This window comes from Pterocles gutturalis, unplaced genomic scaffold (genome assembly GCF_000699245.1).
Source record: "Pterocles gutturalis isolate BGI_N339 unplaced genomic scaffold, ASM69924v1 scaffold31451, whole genome shotgun sequence".
NCBI classification, from domain to species: Eukaryota; Metazoa; Chordata; class Aves; order Pterocliformes; family Pteroclidae; genus Pterocles; species Pterocles gutturalis.
In genome coordinates this window covers 20,322-42,653 of record NW_010106467.1, presented here as the reverse complement: position 1 = coordinate 42,653, position 22,332 = coordinate 20,322, and the positions used below count along the sequence as shown (strand labels likewise).

Below are 22,332 nucleotides of genomic sequence, written 5' to 3'. Positions count from 1 at the left end.
AGATATAAGGAAAAAATATTTTATGCTTATGGTGGAGAAACACTAGAACAGGTTGCCCAGGGAGGTGTTAGATGCCCCGTCCCTGGAAGCATTCAAGGTCAGGTTGGATGGGGTTCTGGGCAACCTGATCTAGTGGAAGATGTCCCTGCTTACTGCAGGGGAGTTGGACTACCTCACTTCCATGGTCCCTTCCAACTCAGACTATTCTATAATAAGGAGAACATAGAAAAAACAAACCAAATTTATGCCTTTGAAATATGCATCAGAGTGTAGCATCATCCCTTGCTTAACACAACTAAACTGAATTGTCAGACTTTTTAATAATTCTGTAGACTGAGCCTATTCCGCCACCAAATGCCCTGTACTTTTTTCCTTCCCCCCACTGGACTATTTCAATTTTCTGATGCTTTTCTAGCAGTGAGATGCCTCCAGTGGGATAGTATACTTAAACAGGAATATTAAGCCATATAGAAGACTTGCTGGCTATGAGCTTCCTGAACTGACACTGAACAACCCACATTAAAACCAAGCTGTAGTTGAGAATAGCATATTATCTTCAGCACTGAACACTGGTTAGAAGATTTCACAAGTTCAGGATAAGCCTTAGGAAGTAATGCATCCAAATTCTAGCATAAGCAGAAGGTGATTTTAAAAATTGCCTCGCTGAAAATATTCAACTCACTATTTCTAAATACTACTTGATGTAGTATTCCACATGCTACACTGAGCATATTTACACTCTTATTTCTTGCAGGGAGGTCAGACAACATGGATTTCAATGAAGCAAGTCCAACTAGCTGTTCAGAAAGAGATCGTGATTCTTCCCATCTTTGCCATTATTCCCTCATACCCAGCCTTAATGCTCAAAACAAGATGCAACAGCAGGGCCTATCCAGTAGCAGCAAAGGTCACGATTGCAAGTATAACCCATTGCAAATGCTTTGGATACTTCATGCTCTCAGCAGTGTAAACCTAAAACCTGCAGCTAGTAGGCTACAGTCATCTGATCTGCCAGTACTACCTGCCTTGTTGATTTGGTTTGAAATTTTGTCTGGGACAGAGCTGCCAATTGCTGCCTGCCTCAATTTCGTAAGAGCTTTAATATTTAAACTTTTTCAAGCAGAAATACAGTATAGGTATGCTTTTACCTCTGCTAATTTCGGTGGTGAATTTGACAGCTAGAATGGCTGGTCAGGAAAAGTGCTGTCAAGAGGATGCTCTATAGCATCCTTTGCATTTAGGGAGTAGGCCTTTCTCAAGCAGAGACTTCCAGCTAGTATTTGATGGTACAGCCAGCAGAGGAACCAAAACAAACTGACAATGTAATTTCCACTTATAACTTTTCTAGATTCAGTTCAGGTCCTGGAGGTCATTGTCATTAGTATTACTAGAGTCTGCTCAGTCCCCAAGCAAAGACTAACCCACAGATGTTTCAAGAGACGGTCCTTGACAGATGTGCTTACAATCATAAGATATATCAAGTATGGGAAGCAGAAAGAGACACTACTCCCACTTTGCACAGGAGCAACTATGGCAGAAAGTTGTTCCTGGATAAGCAGCTGGGATATTAGTGCAAGTGCTTTTCCCTCAATACCACCTTTACAAAAAAAAGCTGCACACGGTATTCTTAAAACTGTGCACTCAGTGCTTCACAGCTAATTCGAAAAGGCACCAGTTGACATAACCAGCTTACTCACAACAAATTGTCATGGATTATCCATGGGCTCCCACTGAGAAGGGAGGGGAGGGGGGTGAAAGAGAGAGAAAGAAATAAAAAAGAAAGAATGCAGTTAATTGGACTTTATTCTTTGAGTTTTCAAATGATGACTCTCAAGGAAGAAAAAAAAACAACAACTAAAGAGGTTTTTTTTCCTTACAAAATTTCGGTGTCAGGCTATGTGCTATGCCACAGCAATATACTAAAATAAACAAAACTATTTACTTCAGAGTCCAGAGAAACTAACACGACCAAAAATATTTTTGGAAGACTTCTGAACTGTAAGATTTCCATGCAGCAAGTCTTAGTCTCCAAGTGTTGGTAGGTTCATTAGGACAACACTACATTGTGCTCATATTCCAGGAACAGTCTGTTAGAAGCATTTTGTTAGCAATAGCTGCAGCCAGAGGAGTCCCTTTCTGTCATGGCCTTTCTCTTGCATTTGCATAAAGCCCTATTGGGGCCTGCTTCAGATTCCTATCTGACAGTCAGTAATGTAAGAATGAACATACAGCAGACTAATTGGAAACACAGAGCAAATGTTACAGGTTTGCTAGCTAGTGGGATTTTTTTTTATTATTATTTCCTCCTCACCCATCACTGCTCCCTGGAGATCACCAATGGCAGCTGCAGAGGTTGGTAGGAAGAGGGCAGAATAAGACATCCAGAGGCTGTTAAACAACCGGTATTAGCAGGTAACCTGGTGCCCTTGTCTAGGTTTTAATCAGATTGTGCAACTACCCCTTGTGAGCCAAAATGGGCTCTGCAACATCAAGTGTTGCAATCTGTGGCAAACTGCACAGAAGTCCACATCAGTAGATTTCTCCTCATCTCCTACTCCTGCAAAACAAATACCACACAGAAAGAACCACTTAGGAATCCCTAATTTGCAACAAAGTAGGAGCATATAGGCATGTTCTCGTTGATTTTGGCAAAGTCTCCCCTCTGCAGCACACAACAAACAAAATATCAAAACTTAAATCTAAAATTAGACATTTATTTCATTACATGGCTGTTTCCTAACATTCATCCTGCACACAAAGCTGTGAGGGTCACGCTGGGCTATTTTCCCAATCCTTGACCAAAACTTGGACTCAATCACATTTGGACACACTTTTTCCTTGCTCAGCATACCATGCCACAGCCTCTCTCCTCTATTTGTCCCAGTCTCTTTCCTTATGGGCCACAAATAAACCATCCCTAGACTCCCTTCCCTATAAGGCAAACCACTCCTAGACTCCCTTCTCATGTTCTTTCTACATGCCTCGTCTCCCCTTCTACACCTCAAACAGCTTTATGTCTTCTTTCTAAAAAGCTCTCTTGGGTCTTTACTTCAGACCTCAAGATCCCTAAATGCTGCTACCTCTAGATTTCACAAGCCCCAGCCTCACATGTATGAATTTTGAGTTGGACAGCAATCACCAAGGGGCAAAGCAAATGACACCATACAGAAGCTGTAAGAAAGAGTACCTATGGAGGAAGCCTTATGGAGGCATAGACACTTTGAAAGGCAAAATAATACTGAGGCAAGCTAAGAATTGCCCTCTGGCTTTAGCACCATAGCTGTTTTGGGGCTGCCTTTTCCTACATTTAGTCTACAGTGCCAGTTAATGTTCAAATTAGACAAATAGGGATTACCAGGAAAACTAAGCCAAATAGCAGAGTGTTCAATAACTAGGGAACTTCTGTGGCAGGGGACACATTACCTAAGAATTTCCAAGAGCTGCGGAAATGGGAGAGCACAAAACAGGCACAAAAGCGAACATTGTGAATGGGAGGCACTGGGCAGGTTGTTGGAGGGCTGCAGGAACCAATATATTCCTGTAGGAAGCCCTGCATTTACTTGTGTGGTTTAGTTCTCAGAAGCAACCAGAACTTTGAATGCTTATTTGAAAAGTTAAAATTTCATGCCTTACCCCTTGCTGGCCTCTGTAGTGCACTAAGCCCTTTTACAATTCCTTGAAATTTTTAATAGCTCTTTAGGATCCCTCAAAACACTCTAACAATTTTTAGTCACAGAAGTACACTTAACCCCATACAAACTGGCCTATATAATTCAACCAAACTTACAAATAATGAGGCTAAAAGAATACTAATTGGAAATGGGATATGTTAGCTGCTAGGTATTACAAGATAAAGTTTCCCCCTTCGACATGAATACTTTATGAGAAATACAGAAACACAATAAAGCTGGTAATGATGACAAATAAATCCCAGGGCCCATCATGTTGCAGAGGAAAGAGCAAACCTTTTTATCTTTTTCTTCTTTTTTTTTTTTCCTAAAAGTAAACACCCTTCATAATCCACATTTCCCTGTAATGTATTTGAGCAAGTTCTCACTTCAAAGATGATATAATTTTCCCAAGCCTCTCCCTCAAGAGGTGTGTGGTTTGTATTATAGTTTACTTAAAAGCACAGACTTGGAATCAAACCCTGGCAAACACAGTTATACACTTTTGGAAATTAAATGCTGGGTTTTTATTGGTTTGGGGTTTGTTATTTTGTCAACTGTTTCAATAGTTCCGAACACATGTCACAACTTATAGTGCCACCTAGTTTCTAACCAAAAGGTTACTACCAGGTACTAGAGCTTGATCTCCTTTCACAGTGTCCTTTAACTTTTGAAGGAACCAGAAAGGGGAGGAAGGGTTATTGTGCTCACACTCACCCTTTTGCTGTTCTCTTCTTCTTGCACCTTCCTAAACTCGTGCTCTAGAGAGCAATCTATGTCATTGAAGAGGCCCACTTCCTCACAGTTCTTCAGAAAGCGTGTTGGTGTAGGAGTCTGATCTGAGAATGACAAGAAACGACCACTGGTATTAATACTGAAAGGAGAGGGAGGGAATTAAATAGTTTGCCAGGAAGAGATTGGTTCTAGCTAACCTCTCCATGCCTTCCCACCCCTACCACACCATCACTAAAAACAAACCACATATTTTGATGCTATCAACTGCAGGCAGGCAGTGCTTGCCAAGTGTCTGAAAACAGGCAGCAGTCATCATTCAACCAGAAACCCAGGTTTCCACAGGGCACGTAACAGAAGTGCACATCTTCAACGTGTCCAAATGGTCATTGTAATTGTCTATAAACTCTCAATAATAGGTGCATGCAAAACAATGCACAGTGCATATGATAATGCACATTTACAGAACAGCACACAGGTAACTATAGCAGATACACACTAGTGAATGCTTTCAAGTGCTTGGAAACCACCTCAAACATACACATATTTTGCAAAACACATGAAGCTAAGCCACAGCAGGAAGAAGTTCTGTTTCTAACACAATTTTTTAAGAAGGAACAAAACAACATTAAGCTATGAAATGTTAAACTGACCACAAAGAAGAGTCCTTATGTGGTTTATATGTAAAAGTGTTGATAATACATATAAACCACAAAATTTTGAGTCAAAATATTTTTAATCCATGCCTTCATCTCTAGGAGCTTTTTGCCCTCTCAGAAATAATTCAGGGAAGGACAGGATTCTCTTTAATTCCACAGGCAGGAGGGACTCAAGAAGGTACATCGTTTTCAGCCTTCTTTTCAAAAACCTGCAAGACAGACAAGCTCAATTGTCCTGTGGACTGTTGTTTCAGTGATGACCTTGCCTGGTCTTTCTCTAGGAAGTGAAAAATCAAGCCCAAACTTGGGAACCAAGGATTCCTCAAAAGTGAGCTCTAAAGCAGCTCCATTCATTCTGAGGTGAGTTCTTAACTACTCTACCTCAGCTTTCCCATCCCCAAAAAATTACAATACAGAACTGTATTAGCAAAAGCAGGAAAGAATCCACACGGTCCTATCAGCTTTACACACATTAAAAAAAAAAAAAATTAAAATCCTCTCTTGCATGTTAGTTTTTTCTTCCTGGGCCCCCATTCCAGCTCAAGCTGCTTTGTAGTACCTAATTTTGTGGAAAATTGGACTCATTCACTCAAAAAGTAATCTCCTGTACAGTCATTGACAGCGATCCTATTGTTTTAAATTCATTCTTTAAAGAATGAAAACTCTGTCATACTAATCCCAGTTGCCCATATTGGGCCAATTCCGACCTCAGAAAAAAGCATCCCACTTCAGCAAGTTCCAGAAGAAAAAACTGGTTTCTTGCACCTAGCTATAAGCAAATTCTACTATTTTCCCTTCACAGAGATCAGTTACCAGACACAATGAACTTTGCCTGATCAGCACAGAAACACACAGCAACCCCTAAACAAAAGGCAGCAAAAAAGCAATGCATACCAAAGGAAATGCAGTTTTCACATGGTAACTAAGGGGGAGGATCAGCCTCCCCTACTATAAAGCCAGCTGAAGCCAATTTCCACCTGTATAAGGTGGAGTCCTACAAGTTTGACTTTCTCAAGTAATCCAAGGGCAAATACACTCATTTGCACTTATATTTCTGATGGAACATATTGATGTAACATAAAAAGCAAGTACTTAATGTTAAAATTCTGCTTTATTTCTTCTGGCTTGAGGATCCTACTTGTGAGCTTAAAGGAAACAAATCTCAAGTGTTTGGGAACGCACACATATTTATCTATTAGTTTTCACAGCTAACCACTGTATTACCAGAGTCAGAAACATAAGGCTTTCCAAGAACCTTGCAAGAACTCAGCACAAGGAGCTGAGTCAATGAGGTGCTGACATTGATGGGAGCTGAAGACACTTTACAGGTCCATATCCTAAATAAGTAGTGCCAAACTAATCTCTAGGGTAACCTCACTGAACTCAGTAGATTTACACTAGAGTTGTCTTTGGCCCTTGGACTAGAATTTGTACTGGAAATGAAATGCACTAAAAAGGAGAAATAGATGTTATTTCCAAAAAGGATTAAATATTCCTTCAGTCAACAACACGATTGCTTTGTAGAAAGACAAAGATAATGGCTGCCAAGCCTTCCTGGACATAAAAATCTTGTTAGTATTTGAATGTGAGGCAAATATAGGAAACATTTTCAGAAGTGGTATATCCATATCAAATATGCAAATTATCAGTTCCATGATGAAGACGAGAAACCAGGGTTCCATGAAAAAATTGATGGCACCACGTTCGCTAAAATCAAAAATCGTGGTGTTTTTTTCCAGAATTGCCTGAGACTAGAATTTGGGGGGTAGGGCAGAAGAGAGTACAGTAACATAGACATGGTCTTGTTATTATTCATCAAAGTACACAGCTGATCCAGAAATCAGGCATTACTACAACAGGCTACATTAGGTCAGAGGCAACTTAATGGGTACCAAGGTAGTGACCAGGAACTGATCAGGAACAGCTGACATTCCGATCTGTTCAGCATCTATTCCATGAATGTTAGACCAAAAAAAAAGTTATCAGTGAAGTAAATCCATTTTAACAGTGAAAACAAGCAACCCGGAGCAAGAATGGGACTTTTAATGCACAAAGGTCTCATCTGCCTTTCTCTCTGCACGTACTGAAAGTGTATCTTCTGCACCACAAGCAATCTGAGATAGTCACGTGTCATGTTGCCTATAGTTGATCTTTCCAATTGACTTTCCTATCTTAAGCCTCAAAGCTGATGGATTAATTACACTATTTACATCACCTAGATATTAACATGGTGATCTTAAATTACTACCAGTCTCCCCATATGGTTACTGCAGTTTCTATGATCCAGAAATCAGACTGGCAAGACTTCAGAACAAGATTTTGTTAGGACAGGCCCCCTCTCCTCCCTATCAGGAGAGGGAAGCAGGGAACACCATCAACCACCCAGCCTAAACTCCATCCACAGACCTTCTGGAAGCCAGTTCAGCCAGATGTAAACAAAGAGCTGCCTTTTCACCTTATCCTTCAATACTCATAGAAACCAGAAGTCCACAAAACCACCGTGTTTGTATGAGAGCAGAACTGATAAAGATCCAGACTTTAAAATGTTGAGACTTTACATAGTACATACACTGCACCCACTGGTTTCAGGACTTCAAAGCTACCAAGTCTGGTGGGCTTTCTTTGCTCCTGAGGCAACTAACTATTTTGCCCCTGCAAAATATCAGTTCTCCCTCAGAAGGCAGGCAAACTAGTAGAAGATGTTACTCTCAAGACCACAGTAATCCTTTTACCTGAATTAGGCAAGCCCTTGTGTTTTAATTGGGAACAATATCACAAAGGAGACCCTAGAATACATTACACATTCAGGTCTCCCAGAATTAATAAAATATTCCTAATTCTCAGCACTTAAAAATGCATTAACAGTTCCAACAGCTTGTGCCTGACCTCACTGTTCCCTGTTGGTACAAACAAACCTTTTGTTGCTATCATTAGCGCCCACAACTATTGCAGGCTCACTGAGAACAGGGCTCTGATTTGTTGTACTTCAGCAACTGGATGTGCCAGACCCATCTGGACCAAAACTCAGACAGAGCTATTATTGCTGAGGACACGCATTACTGTAGGAAGCTGTCCGTGTGCATGCTGCTAGCCACACAGCCCAGGACTTTAACGGCCCAAGCTGTATTTTGAACTGGGCAGCCTGGGATAGAGGTCTGCCTGGGTTAACCCTAGGTATCTGGCTATTATACTGAACAGCCATCCCAACACAGTCCATTGTTAAGCATGTAAAAATTTGCCATCCCCAACTGTTACCAGAACTAGTTTACTATGCTTTGAGGCATCTACCTCTAGCCAACTGACACTTCACAGATGAACCTGTGTCATCAGACGATTACTTAGGAAGTTATTTCTATCTCACCTTCACCACCAGGTTGAACACAGAACCTGTTCAGCTTCAAACTAAGCAATAAATATTTTGTTCAGCCTATTACTCAGGTGAATAGTCAGCCGCTCTGATGACATGCTCATGGTCAAAAAGGCTGCAAGAAACATTAAGTTTAAATAAACCTCAAAAACGTAAGTGGACAAAATAAAATCCCCAGAGCAAGATCAAACGGTCTCACCTGTGCAGATCCCAAGTCAAACTACTGTATCTTACAGAAGAGGATTTCAAAAGCACTCAGCAATCAGATTCTGACCACAACCTGATATACTGAATATATTCTTGCTGATGACCATTTTGAAAGCCTGTCCTCAGTGTCTGAAGTGATGCCTAATTCTCCAGACTAACTGAAAAATACATGCTGTAGGGAATGGGAAATTCAAAGTTTTCAGTAAAGAGATCCCATTATATATTCATTATGGTTTGCTATGCAAATTTTGTTGTTGTTGTTGTTGGTTTGGGTTTTTTTAAATCAAAATAAGACTCTCAGAAAGGACACTTCAGCCTCAATATATTGCTTTCAAAACATCAGCCACATTAGCTTGCTATATAGAGAACTTATTTGAATGCATTCTGTACAACTACCTTGGATCCTAGAGTTTCATCCCTCAAAGCATGAATTAAAACTTTAAAGCATGATACCAGTTATGAAAAAAATGGGGGAACCAAAGGACAGTTATGTGAAACAAGCTTTAATTTTTAAGAAAAATAAAAAACTACCTTCAGATTCAGTAAGAGATATCTAACAGCACAGCTTCAAAGTAACTGGATTCCTCATCTTTCTTAAAAAAAAAAAAGTTTAGTCTGATGTTCAGTGGCTTGTTCAGCTGGGGGCTCTGTCAAAGTTACATACTTACCCATGTTATCCTTTCACACAATGATAACAAAGTCAGAGAGCTAGCACTGAAATTTGAAGGGCTGCCCATCAAGCAGCCACAAGGAAAGAGGAATGTCCTGAGAAATTAAAGTTTTTTCATTGATTTGGCAGGTTACTTCCCAAAGCGCACCAAGAAGCTCAAGGTCATGACACCTCAAGCAGGCGATGGAAGAGGAAGAAGAGGTGCACCCAGTCATACCTAGTGGAACCACCCTCACCCAGGGGCTCACAGACAAGGCCTCCCAACAACTTCGCTGTTTAAAGCACTGGTTGGACTTCCTGCGGGGGTACATGTACTGGGTACAACGCATCTAATATTTTCTGGTCACTCAGAACCTGACCAGCTGAATTTTAGATGACTTTTCATTTCATTATTTGGTAAAGCAAGGGACACAGAACCAAACAAGAAATCAAAATTATTTTTCCTTATATCAAATAATTTTGCACTCCACAAAATTCATGCCTAGATAAACTTCCCTGTGTAAACCACAAGGAGAGAAAAAATCAAGCCAACCAAGGATGCAGTAAATTACCTCACTGACACAGACATTACCTGGGAAACATAACACATTTGCACAACCTTTAGCACACACCCTTTTTCATCTAGAGATTATTTCTATCTCCGCAGTGGGCTTTACCACCAAAAATCTAGAGGACTGGATTTCAGTAAATAGAATCAGGAGGAAACAAGGTTTCTATACAGATAATCCTGGCTTCTCCTGTATCTGCTAGCAGCACTTTTGGAAGGACTTCCCCCACTCCAGCAATTGGTAAGGCACCACTCCTTCCATTCCCAAATTTGATGCCACAGGAATCTGTGTCCCCCAACTCCCAAAGTTCAGTTCCACACCACTTTCAGTACTTACCTGGAGGGAATAATCTGTCCCATGGGCATCAATATTTCGGTGTTAAAAAAACAAAACCTCTGACACACAACAAAATACAGAGTTTCAAAGCAATGCAATGTTTAGTTAGCATAACAGCAGAAATTACATCTAATCCAGTCAACCTAACTACAAAGTTTCCTGCAATGACGACTAGCATGCAAAATTTACAAAAAATATTCTGTGTTATCTCAAACAGCTCTTTCTTGGCTAAGAAAGATGGAAATGGAAACTGTCAATGACTCTCTATCCATACTCACAAAAATGTTTTCTAACAAACAGAAACAAAATACATATGCAAAAAGAACAAATAACATCAGTCTTTTTTCTGTCTTTTTAAATGAATGTCAAATTACCCAACAAAAGGATCAGTTCCATTTTCATGCAATGCCTTTCCCTGCCGTTTATACCATCAGAAAACACAAAGCTATTTAGTGTACATATGTCCTTGGCGTTTCTGAATTAGTTCAGGAGTCCCTGTATTTAATAAGACTTGTTCTTCAGCCAGCATCAAAAAATTTAAGCAAATATAGTGGAGCTAGTTGACAACCAGGAAGCTGTTGGCTAGACATACTGGTAAACCAGCATAGCACCAGTGATTTCAATCAGGTCAAAGAACATTTTTTATTAAACTCTGACCCCATCTACATATAACTTTACCTCTCACTTAACGAGCTGGTATTTCGGAACTCAGCACAGATTTCACAAAAGAAATAAGTTCCTACTTCCCAAGTCATATTTTGCTTAGCTTCTAGGATGTTGTATTGATACAAGACCAACAGTCCCTCAGTTTTACTGCCTACCTCCAATAATAACTTATAGAAGACATGCTTAGTGCGTATTAAGTATCTCTGATATTATACTGAACCCAGACTGGGTATTAGCTATCTCTGGAAACAAAGTAAATAATTCTAATGGTTACCTGAAAGCATACACTCCACTACTTTGTGTGACTAATTACTAATAATGAAGGGATTCAAATACAGCACATTAAAAGGTAGTATACAACATACTGGAAAAAAAGGAGAAAGTCTGACTTCTAGGCACCTTACTAAAAAAGGAGGGAAAAAAACCACCACATACTAACACTGCACCTGGCTTTTTACAGGGCAATTGCTGCTTCAATTCTTTGAACGTACTGATGACAGAAATTTTTTTCCAAAAAAAAGTCAAATAAGCAAAAACACAAAAAACAAGAAGGAAGACATGAAGACAAATGTCTAAGAGAAAAGTCTGTCTCTTTTCCCCATATATCACTAATTTTTCATTAAGAAATGTAAGAATACAACATCTTAAACTTTAAGGTATTTAGATTTCCCCAGGGTTTAGGTGGGTAATGAAACAACTATTTTTCAATGTCTCCCTGCAGAGAGTAGATGATCTATGATACTTCCAAACTAAGAACTGCAAAATGCTAAACAAATCCACCAAATGAACACAAAAAGAAAAATCATACACAGCAGAATCAGGCTGACAGACTATTACGGTCAAGCACATTTGCTGCAGTCTTTGAGAATCACAGAATGTTAGAGATTGGAAGGGACCTCGAAAGATCATCTAGTCCAATCCCCCTGCCGGAGCAGGAACACCTAGATCAGATCACACAGGAACGCATCCAGGCGGGCTTTGAATGTCTCCAGAGAAGGAGACTCCACAACCTCTCTGGGCAGCCTGTGCCAGTGCTCTGTCACCCTCACCATGAAGAAGTTTTTTCTCATATTCAAGTGGAACCTACTATGTTCCAGCTTGAACCCATTGCCCCTTGTCCTATCACTGGATGTCACAGAGAAGAGCCTGGCTCCATCCTCCTGACACTCACCCTTTACATATTTATAAACATTGATTAGGTCACCCCTCAGTCTCCTCTTTTCCAGGCTAAAGAGACCCAGCTCCCTCAGCCTTTCCTCATCAGGGAGATGCTCCATTCCCTTCATCATCTTTGTGGCTCTGTGCTGGACTCTCTCCAGCAGTTCTCTGTCCCTCTTGAACTGAGGGGCCCAGAACTGGACACAATATTCCAGATGCGGTCTCACCAGGGCAGAGTAGAGGGGAAGGAGAACCTCTCTCAACCTACTGACCACCCTCCTTCTGATACACCCCAGGATGCCATTGGCCTTCTTGGCCACGAGGGCACAGTGCTGGCTCATGGTCATGTGCAGCTTTTTACTCTCACTTCTACAGAGCATCACTATCTACAAAGTGCAAAGAAACAATCTTGGAGCCTTTCTGGACACAAAATTCTGCATTTCTTTGTACTTAGTTGGTTAACTGGCGGTCTATGGGCCCCACTACTGGTGATAGTGGTGGAAGCCAGTCAGAGCACTTTGCCTGGGAAAGCAACCCACTGGAAGGAGCAGGACAGCTATCTCACAGAAATTACCAAACATAAACAGAGCTACTCAGGGAATTCTTGATGACAGAATATAGTCCTTAGAAACTGCCCTTGAGCAAAAGTCTTGCCAAACAAAGTTCTAACAAAAGCCAGCACTTTCACAGAGTGAATGTGCCCACAGTACAGACATCCTTGAGCAGTTTCACTGCCGGAGGACATGGCCAAGTGCAAGAGCAGCATTTTCTCACTCCTGCTTGCAAACACAGGATTCTGCAGGCATAGCTGGCATGCAGGCACTTTACAAGCCCTACTCTTCAACGTGCTGTGTACTCTTCCTTTCTAAGCTTAGTCCACTATGGCATTTTCAAGTGCAACAGGAAAATAAATTCTATTTGGGACAAGGTCTGTCTGATTTCTCACTGGTGCCTCAAGTCCCAACAACAACAACTACAAAAAAATCTGAATCAAATAACTGCAAGAAATTGCAACCCAATTATGATTTTCATAAAAACAGAAACTGTTTATCCATAAAAGAGGCAGCCTGCTGGAGACCCTTTAATCTTTATATGTTTGCACCAAAAATGGCACAATTTACCTTGAAGAAGCCCATTTCAAATAAATATCAACACTGGTTAACATCCACATGCACATTTACATCACAGGGTTTTTTTCTACAATTACTTTGAAACCTGAAAAATCCTAGTGATATTATTCTTAATAATCCATTACTATAGCCCAAGGAATACACAATAGGAAAGGGAACAGGAGAGGAGAGAAGTGGTAAGATTAAGGCTAGCTTGACCTTGTCTAGCACTCACTGAATGCCACCAAACCACCAATGTGTGGTTACTCAGACAAGAGTATGAACAAACTACATAAGAAACAAAAGGATGTAATTGCACATAATACCAAATAACCTCTATGTATGACAGGGGAAGTGCAGAGAGAGACGGTTACCTTTAGGGGGAAAGAGCACTGGATACTACCCACCGGTTTACCTTTCCGTTTATGGCTGCTTACAGCAGGCAGGTCTTGAGCCACCATGAAGGTGGCTCATACAATGTGGCCTGTTACAGTTGCTGAAGTGAGCTTGCCAAACTTAGTGAGTCTTGTAGAAACAGTACAAATGCACTACATTAACATACTCACTGCTGGGCTCCCAGGTGACATGCACTTAAGTGCCTATATTTCACTGGCATATTGACCCGGGAGCCAGCAATAGAGCTGTCAGTGTGGCTGAGGTTCAACAATTTCTCTCTCTCTCAAGCCAAACCTGTGGGAAGGCATAAGAATGGCAGCTGATTTTTTTTGTCCAAAGATACACATTGTAGCTTATTCCATCTCTACTTGTTATTTAATTGGAGCTGGGGCTTTTTAAAACCAATCTTGGAGGTATTTTGCTATTAGCTTTCCAGGAGGAGTCATGCTTTCAACATCATCTGAATAGTTATCTTGACTCTTGAATTTGTGTCTTCTTACCTGATAACATATTATCTGTTTTTATTGAAGGAAACTTCAAAGTCATTTCATGTTTGTGCCTGTGAATCATCAGATGATCCTCTGTTGGAAAACGCTGTCAGGCAAACACGGGGGGGTGGGGAGGGGGGGAGAGAGAGAGAGAGAGGAAGAGAGAGAAAAAAATGAAGAAGAATTTAATTCGCTAATAAACTTTTGGCATTGGACAGAATTTCAAAAATGAGAGAGAAGGAAATCTATGCAGCCAGAAACGTGTCCAAATGGCACAGAACAGCCACAGAATATTTGAAAATGCAAGTGAGCGTAAGTACCAAATACCTGTACTCTACTTAGAAATGTATTTGCTGCAGTGCTCTCGGCGGTTGCAAACAGAAAGATGTCATGCATTTGCTTGAAAAAGTTGCAAGACCAAGTTTTGGGTTCTCAGGGTCTCTGACACCCACTGCAGCTACCATAGCCTCACAAGTCACCACGTGCCTGAGGATCTGCAATAACTGCTGTTGTGTATGCTCTTAGCCCACGGCAAACACAAAGTAACGCAGTATATCTTAAATCACTTTACTGGATTTTTTCTGCTTTTGTGCCTCTTGTGTCTCTCTGCAACCTATATCTGCTGAATAGCAATATAAATAATCAAAGAGGCCAGCCCTTCACTACTTAAAAGGATTCAGGCAAAATGGATCTTTATTTTTTGAAACCTCTGGTACTTTGTCTTGATTCAAAGTGGCAGTGCAATGGTGCTCAGTATATAAAGGGTCATAAACAGTTGTTATGATACTAAAATTATTTTCCTGTGTCAAGCAGAGAAGGTGGAGAGATGTGCTTTGCAAGAAACTAATTAGTGTGCTAAGTTTGTTTTACAGTCTTATAACAGCCTTCTACAACAAATAGCTTCTTTTGAACATGACAAAGAGGAGACAAGCTTGGGCTCTAAGAACAGACTGGTTCTGTTAAGTTTCCTTCACCAGAAGGTGCATTCACAGACCTTTGCTACAAACTACTGTAATAGTTTGAACAGGGTTATTTCAGGACTAGCAAAGGCCATGAGACGTATCACCCTAGCTCAGGGGAAAAAAAAATGCAAAAGCAGCTTTTTTAAGCAATAGGTACATAGGAGACTGTCAAAAACTGGCAATAGAGTTAAAGCGACTTAGTGCTTTCAACACAGTATATTCTCGGCTAAGTGGCTTTGCTTGTGGCTATAGCACAGAGTTGCAGCATGTTGCACCTTCCGAGAATCTCTCTAAGCCCAAAGACAAAGCAACATAAATAATGGGAACTAATTCTCTGTGAGAAAAAATAAAATAAAATAAAATCCCTAAGACCTTTTCCTCACTGTGAAATCCTGGTTCATCGCTTACTCATCTGGAAGAAATGCAGCACTAGAAATTTGTGTTAAGTACAAAGGGAATTTGTGAAGGGCCTTGCTCAATGAAATTGTGAGAAAACACACATTCCTCCTGATGGAAAGGGATTTTCTTTCATGGACACCATGCTCTGTCTTCAGGGTGAAATCAGTCAGCTTTAAAGAGGGCATGGGGCAACTGAGGAGAAGCTATTCCTCCAAACCAAATGTCTGTGTCTTTTTTGCAAGTCTACTTTCTTCCTTGTCCAGAAGATCAACTCCCTCAGCCCTCAAATACACATCCACACTGGCTGATGGAGAAGCCAGTCTCCAAACAGCTTAGCCAGACAGCAGCGCTACAGTACACCCTCCTGTCAAGTCCTCCTTTACAACAAACAGAAGTCATGTTTTGAAATGGGGAATTACATGGTTTTTAAGATTGAGTCACGCCTACATCAAACCTGGTCTCTGAACATCTAAATGAGCTTGGATCAGCTCTCCCTCTATAGAGGATATTAATTAATAGCTGACATGAAAACACTCAAGTTCACTCATTTGAGTGGAAGTTAGTTTTAAGATTCAACAAAAAAGTAAACAAAATTTGACTACAAAATACTTTTATTCTACCTCTGGGACTGAATGGTGAAAGCTTAACTCTGCGTGTGCAGATCCGAAGTGACAAATCATCAGTCAGAGGGACAATCCAAAAGATGTACTCTGGCACCTGTAGAAATGCTCCCACTTAGTGAAACTGCAAAGCTGCTTGGCCAGTTGTTAACTGGACCTCAGGCTACTCCCTCTCCTTATTTCAGCTCTTGGCAAAATGAACACCTACACTCCAGTAACAGTCACCCATTGTTCTACCACAGGAACCTAAGGAGTTGTAAAAACACTAGCCAGCTGAAAACTCCTAAGGCACAGTTAACGCAGGGAAATACTATCCTCATTAAGAGAGGAAGACTCTGGGAAATGGATAAGCTAAGTCACTTATAACAGGAGGCCTGGGGCAACAGCCCAAAAGATGCCCTTGCCTGAAGTTTTTACACGTGCTCCTGTCACTAAACTGAATTAGGGTTGGAAGCACCACACGTGGAACTTCCCTCATCACTGCCTGGGGCGGGGAACTTCTCTCATCACTGCAAAATCATCTAAAAAAACCACATAAATCCCAATTCAAAAATCTCAGTAGGTAAAATCCTTGTCACTTCAGGTTTTTTAAAGATCATTAAGAAACTACTATTACAGGTCAGATTATACCCTCAGAGGCACATGGGAGATCACCAGTCAACAGGAATCCCAGATGTACATCCTGAGGCAGAATTTATGTACAGTCTAAATTTTCCATAAAGAATATTTAGTAGAAAGATGTCTCAAAGATTTAAAAAAAAAAAAAAAAAAAAAACCAACCACTAGAAAGATCTTATTGTATTTAAGTATTAAAAACAAAAAAACCAGGAGGATTACCACCTGCAATAGGAAACAATATATTCTATCGTACATCTAAGCAGAAGACAGACAAATGTGTCCTGCCTAGTGTGTCTTCTCTTGCTAGGCACTAAAGGAATTTGCAATACCTGGCTTGAAACATTAGGCTTGGAGATGAAGGAAGGCACAGAAGCAGCTTGAGAAGCACTTTTACCAACACACTTTTGACTGGCTGTTGTATTTGCTTTAAATATTTTGTAATAATATCTTGTGGAGTAAGGAGGGAACTGAGGGGGAGGAAGGTCTTAAAAAAAAAAAACTAACACACATTATTATTATTAGACATGTTAATATATCAGGAGACATTATACATGCCAGAGCTAGTGCTGAGGACTCAATATCACCGCTGACTCCACTCACCTGTGAGCAGCCTGGGGCACTGCAGACAAAAGGCCTCTCCTGCTCCAAGTTCATCTTTGATTCCTCATAAATCTACATGTTAAAAGGGGGAGGGGGAAAGAAAGGTAACCTATGAATATACACGTTCTAAACTTCACACATGCATGCAACATACCATCATCACAGTTTGTGCTTTTATTTCAAACTTGCAAAACAGACCAGAACAAAGTTTTAATCCTCAAAATACTATATTTGCTAATATTCAGCAGGCTCCCTACAGTCTAAGTTCTTATTACTCCTTCCTGAGTACATACACACTTTGAAGGAAGAAAGAAGAAAAAAAACTATTAGGCTTTCACAGCAGAAACATGCCTCAGAAAAAAAGCATATATTCAGTGTTGTTATTAGACAAGACCGTGTCTGCTCAGAAATATCTTGAATTAAGGGGTTTTACCTTTTTTTTGCTGAACAGCATTAAAACCAGACGTCTAAGTTACTTCTGAGAAAGAACCCACTTTTTGAAGTTCTTCATCCATACCGTTCAATACTAATAACTTAAATACATTACATACATGCTCTTTATGCACACAAGGTAACTGTGCATCCCTTTAAAAGGTCAACTAGATCCTCAGGAGCTTGTGACATGAAGTTTTGCCTAAAACTGCAGCTTCCCCATAGCAGTTCCAGTCCTGTAACCTTAAACTGAAGCCTGGGGGAGAGGTCCCGGGTCTCAAATAAAAACAGCAGGAGGAAACATTCACCCTCAGAACACAGTAACACAGATTAATGTGGGTCAATATTATGGCAGTGTCTATAACCAGCATCAACAAAAATAATTTTTTAGTAACATCCTAGGACATAAATAAGTTGCTTCTTTCAGAAATGTTTTCAGCCCATTGGTACAACTGGCATTACAAACTAAAATATAACAGCTAACCCATCTTAAAGCACAACATATGACTTCTGCTTACAGTATACCTCAAATCCCTTAAAATTCAGCCTCACCAGGGCTCCACAGAGAAAATATTTGTGTCAGTTTTTCATAAACCAAAGACAAATACTTTGGTGGAGAAGCAGAATTATTTTAAAGCTACAACAATTTGCAGAAGGACAAGTGCTAAAATTACTCCAGCTCATTGTCATTTTTTAAAAATGCAATTCATTGCTTTCTATTATCAGGAATATCTTTACCACATTTACACTTGTTAGAAAAGCTTTATTTTCAGAACAGTTGCTAGCATCCCCCGCAAACAATAAATAGACCATTAACCTGAACATCAGCCAGACCTGTACTTACAGCAACTATTTTCAGTTCCTAAGTTCTCAAAAAAAAAAAAAAAAGCCAACACCCCAAACTTTTGGACGATAGCTGTTTCTTTTTAATTAAAATTCATTCTGGTGGATAGAATTAGCCTGACAGGATATTTTCCTACCTATAGCACTCCCCTCCGCCCCCCTCCCCAAAAAAGGGGGGGGGGGGGAAGCAAAGCACCCTTTACCTGCCCCCACTGACTCCCAGAAGCAGCATCCAGTAGTAAAGAATTTCTGTTTTTATTTGGCCTTTAACCTCCACAAGGACACTACCCCCTAAAGGTGATAATTAGCATCAACTGGTTTTCTTGATGTGGACATCTCTAACAACATCTGGCCTGACACAAGTGATTTATTGCACCAAATACAACCAGCTGTCAAGAAAGACCCTAACTCAGGATTAACCTATCTCTCTACATGAGGCTAGAACTGAAATAACTAAAATTGTACCTAATTTACTCCTTTAGATTATTCATATCCTGTTTTGATTTAACTTACAGCTTTGTTAAGCTGAAATAAGACACTCATAATCAGAAATGAAAGACTATGTTCACAAAAAGGCTGATACTTAAATAACTAAAGGTGTTAAATTACTTCTGATTTCAGTTATTTCAGTTCCGGACTGTGCATAGACAGGCTCTTCAGAAGTGAAGCGATAAAAATGCTCTGAATTACACTATCCTGTCTGACAGAAACAAGCAGCAGAGAGAGAACTGGCTAAACAAACAAACCCCTGCAAAAACAAAACCAAAACCTCCAGCCAAGTTTGATTTTTAAATCCACCTCTATTTATGGGATGTGACCCCGGGATGTTGTCTTTCCTAAAGACCTTTTCACATTTAAAAAAAAAAAAAAAAAAAAAGCTATGCATGGATAATGAAAGGCTCTATCTGATATCTCTACTACCCTTGCAAATGAAGCACTGCCAAAGGTTTCTCTTACCCCTTTCTCCCCTCCTCAGGGGAGTGCGACAACTGCATTTTCAATAGCAGAACAACAGATGAAACTCAGTTAAAGAAAACAAGAAAATAACAATTCTGGTCCCAAGTGTCCAAGTGAATTTCAAAGCACCACCAGGAATTATTTGGGCTTTGTTTTCTTATTGAGTATTGAAAGCCTAAGACTTCCCTCGCTGCCCGGAGCTTGAGCTTTAGTCCCAAAATCCATCAGTGCAAGCTCTGATACCAATTAAATGATTCTCAAGGTTATCTAGACAGATAAGCAAGGACTGAACACCAAAATAACATACTCAATAAGGACTAGAATCCTGAACGTGGGGATCGACTCCAGGAAAACATGGACTTGGGTACTTTGAAAAGGTGTCAGATTCAACATCTAGTCGTTTACCACGAACGTACAAGCAACTGCTGGTTCCCATGAGAATCACTTTTTGTATACTATTTGCAGATACTAAACTTAAAAAAAAAAAAAAATTAGTAATCCAGAATGGCTATATCATGCATGTTCTCCAGGATACTGTCTAGCATAACTTGATCCATATAACAAGTTACAAGATAGTACAATGCCCTCAAGACAAAATGCACCACGTAGAATTTGTATTTACATGGGATGTTATCACCGCGCTTGAGACTGTGGTACTGTTGACTCTCTTACAATAGGAAGTGAGTGAAAGAAGCTGCCTACTGCCTACGATTTTTGACAGGGCGTCCACTGCTTGGCTATCTTATGGCACTAATTCAAATTTTGTGTTTGAATGTTGACCAGAAACAAGTAGCTGAAAGTCTGGGCTGTAAGCGTGAATCTCCTGCATCTCCCATTCCTGTTAGAGCTGCAGATGCACAAGCAACGCAGGATCTCACCCCAGGTAACAATTCAGGTCCCAGAATTTGCAGCAGGATGGGAGCTCTCAGCAACAGAGGTGTTTTGGTTGTGCACACCACAGTTTACAGGGCATGCGTTTCAAGATGCAGGCATCTCCCATCCTTCTGTTCAGAACATAGACAGTCGTACACAGCCCCTGGCACACAGCTCACTTCACGCAGCTCATGTGTGTTGCTGGGCCACACAACCCACATCCCCTTTTCCCACAGTGTGTGCAGGTTCAGCATACATGAAAGGAAATCACACAATCAATGGCAACATTTCAACTTCACCTAGTAAAAATAAATCACAGCAACCTTTCCATCTAAATTAAGGTGCTTATTAACCTTTGGGATCTTAAAAATTCAAGTTACACTCATGCACCTTTCATAGAACTATATGCGACTGCTGCAATTAATGGGCATGAAGAATATCAGGCAAATCCATGATGACTGAAAAGTTAAAAAATTGCTCAGGCCTGGATTTTTTACTTCTGCTATCAATAGCTTAATTTATTGCAACTTTGTGACATCTTTGAAGAAACAAACAAGGATTATAAATATAAGCGAGCACTAATATTGCTACGTCAGCATTAGTTCTGATATTATTAACAATAGGCATGAGTGCATTATGCAGCAGAAAAGGGGGCTGCATTTTAATAGACATGTTAACAACATCTGTCAGCATTTATTGCCCTATTGTGACCACGTAAAGAGTCTTATTGGCAGAATACGTAAGTGAGGAAATCTGCTACACTGTTGTAGCCTGACATTCTCCTGAAACATCATTCTGCTTAGTATAAGTTAAGGTATTCTAATTAGAAAAGTAAACAAAAATCTAGAAGAAACACAGAAAGACATCTCCAACCCACGTCAAATGGAAGAGAAACAAACAAGTTCTGCAGCAAGCCAAGATTTTCTTCTGTTCCTTGATTTCTGCATAAGATGCTTCTAAACATTTTTATTGTAATTAATAAAACTAATTAAAATTAATAAAAGCCCAGAGCAAGGAATGCATAACAAAGAAATAAAAAGCAAACAACACAAACAAAACCACCTTCAGAACACAGCAACAAACAGCCCCTCTCAGCAGCATCCAGTGGGAAGCACCCTGCGTCCTCAAGCAGATTTTCCAGAGCCCCCTGAATCAGAAAAATAGTTCTAACTAACACCAAGAAAGCACGGTCCTTTCTGTCTTTCTCTCCCTCCCTTTTTAAACTCAGCAGTAATCTTATTGCCTTACTGGTAAAAACATCAAGAAGGCTTGTTTCCTGTTTCAATGTTATTCTTGAAGTGGGCTGCAGTAAGAATCTGATTTTCATTGGGCTATTATTATTTGCAGCTGTGCGACCTTTTTAACCCTCTTCTGAAAGTGACATTTCAGCCTTCAACCCCAAGCTGTCTAAATGTTGCAAGGTTTTCAGTCCTCTGATTAACATTGAAAAGGAACTCATGGGGAGGTGTATACTACAATGTGTCTAATACAGGTCAGTGCACCCATCCTGCCATTTGCACAAGTGAGTAATTACAGTCTTATAAGCAACCTGTTTGTTGAAATTAATCACCTGGGCACATGCTTGCAAGACAGGTTTCTTCAAGCTGGTGTGACCAAGGTCACCGAGATTTCCAAATACAAGTACAAAATACACAGTCACTAGCGTTAGCAGCTGTATGCAGAGACATGAGCAATAAATGAAGCATCACTTATTTTTTTAGGGTCATGGCCACAATGTATAAAAAGTGAGAGGAGACGTGGTTATGGTGCACTTGTGAATATTAAAGAACCCCATTGGTGTATGCAGTACTTTAAACTGCTAGCCATGGCTATTCAGTATAGCACAATTTACAGATAATTACAGCGTTATTACAAATGCCATTAAGATTTGTTGGTTTTGGAAGTGTAGCACACACAGGGTTAATGCCTACGGTTGTTCACAATATGTTCTGGCATGAGCAAAGCCATTTTTAAGTATCGGTGCACCAAAATGGTGCATGGTGTTTTTCGTCGGCCTGGGCTGT

At 40.2% G+C, this 22,332-nt stretch overlaps 1 protein-coding gene across 1 annotated transcript; it reads right to left on the bottom strand.

Moving 5' to 3' along the window:
• Window positions 1-1,942: 1,942 nt before the first annotated feature.
• Window positions 1,943-17,269, bottom strand: LOC104472216 (cyclic AMP-responsive element-binding protein 5-like; the record flags this gene model as incomplete). Its single annotated transcript, XM_010087796.1, has 4 exons — window positions 17,204-17,269; window positions 14,017-14,110; window positions 4,386-4,507; window positions 1,943-2,026 (listed from the first exon to the last, which is right to left on the bottom strand). Coding segments are annotated over exons 1-4 (354 nt in total), but the record flags the coding sequence as incomplete, so codon positions are not given.
• Window positions 17,270-22,332: the final 5,063 nt, after the last annotated feature.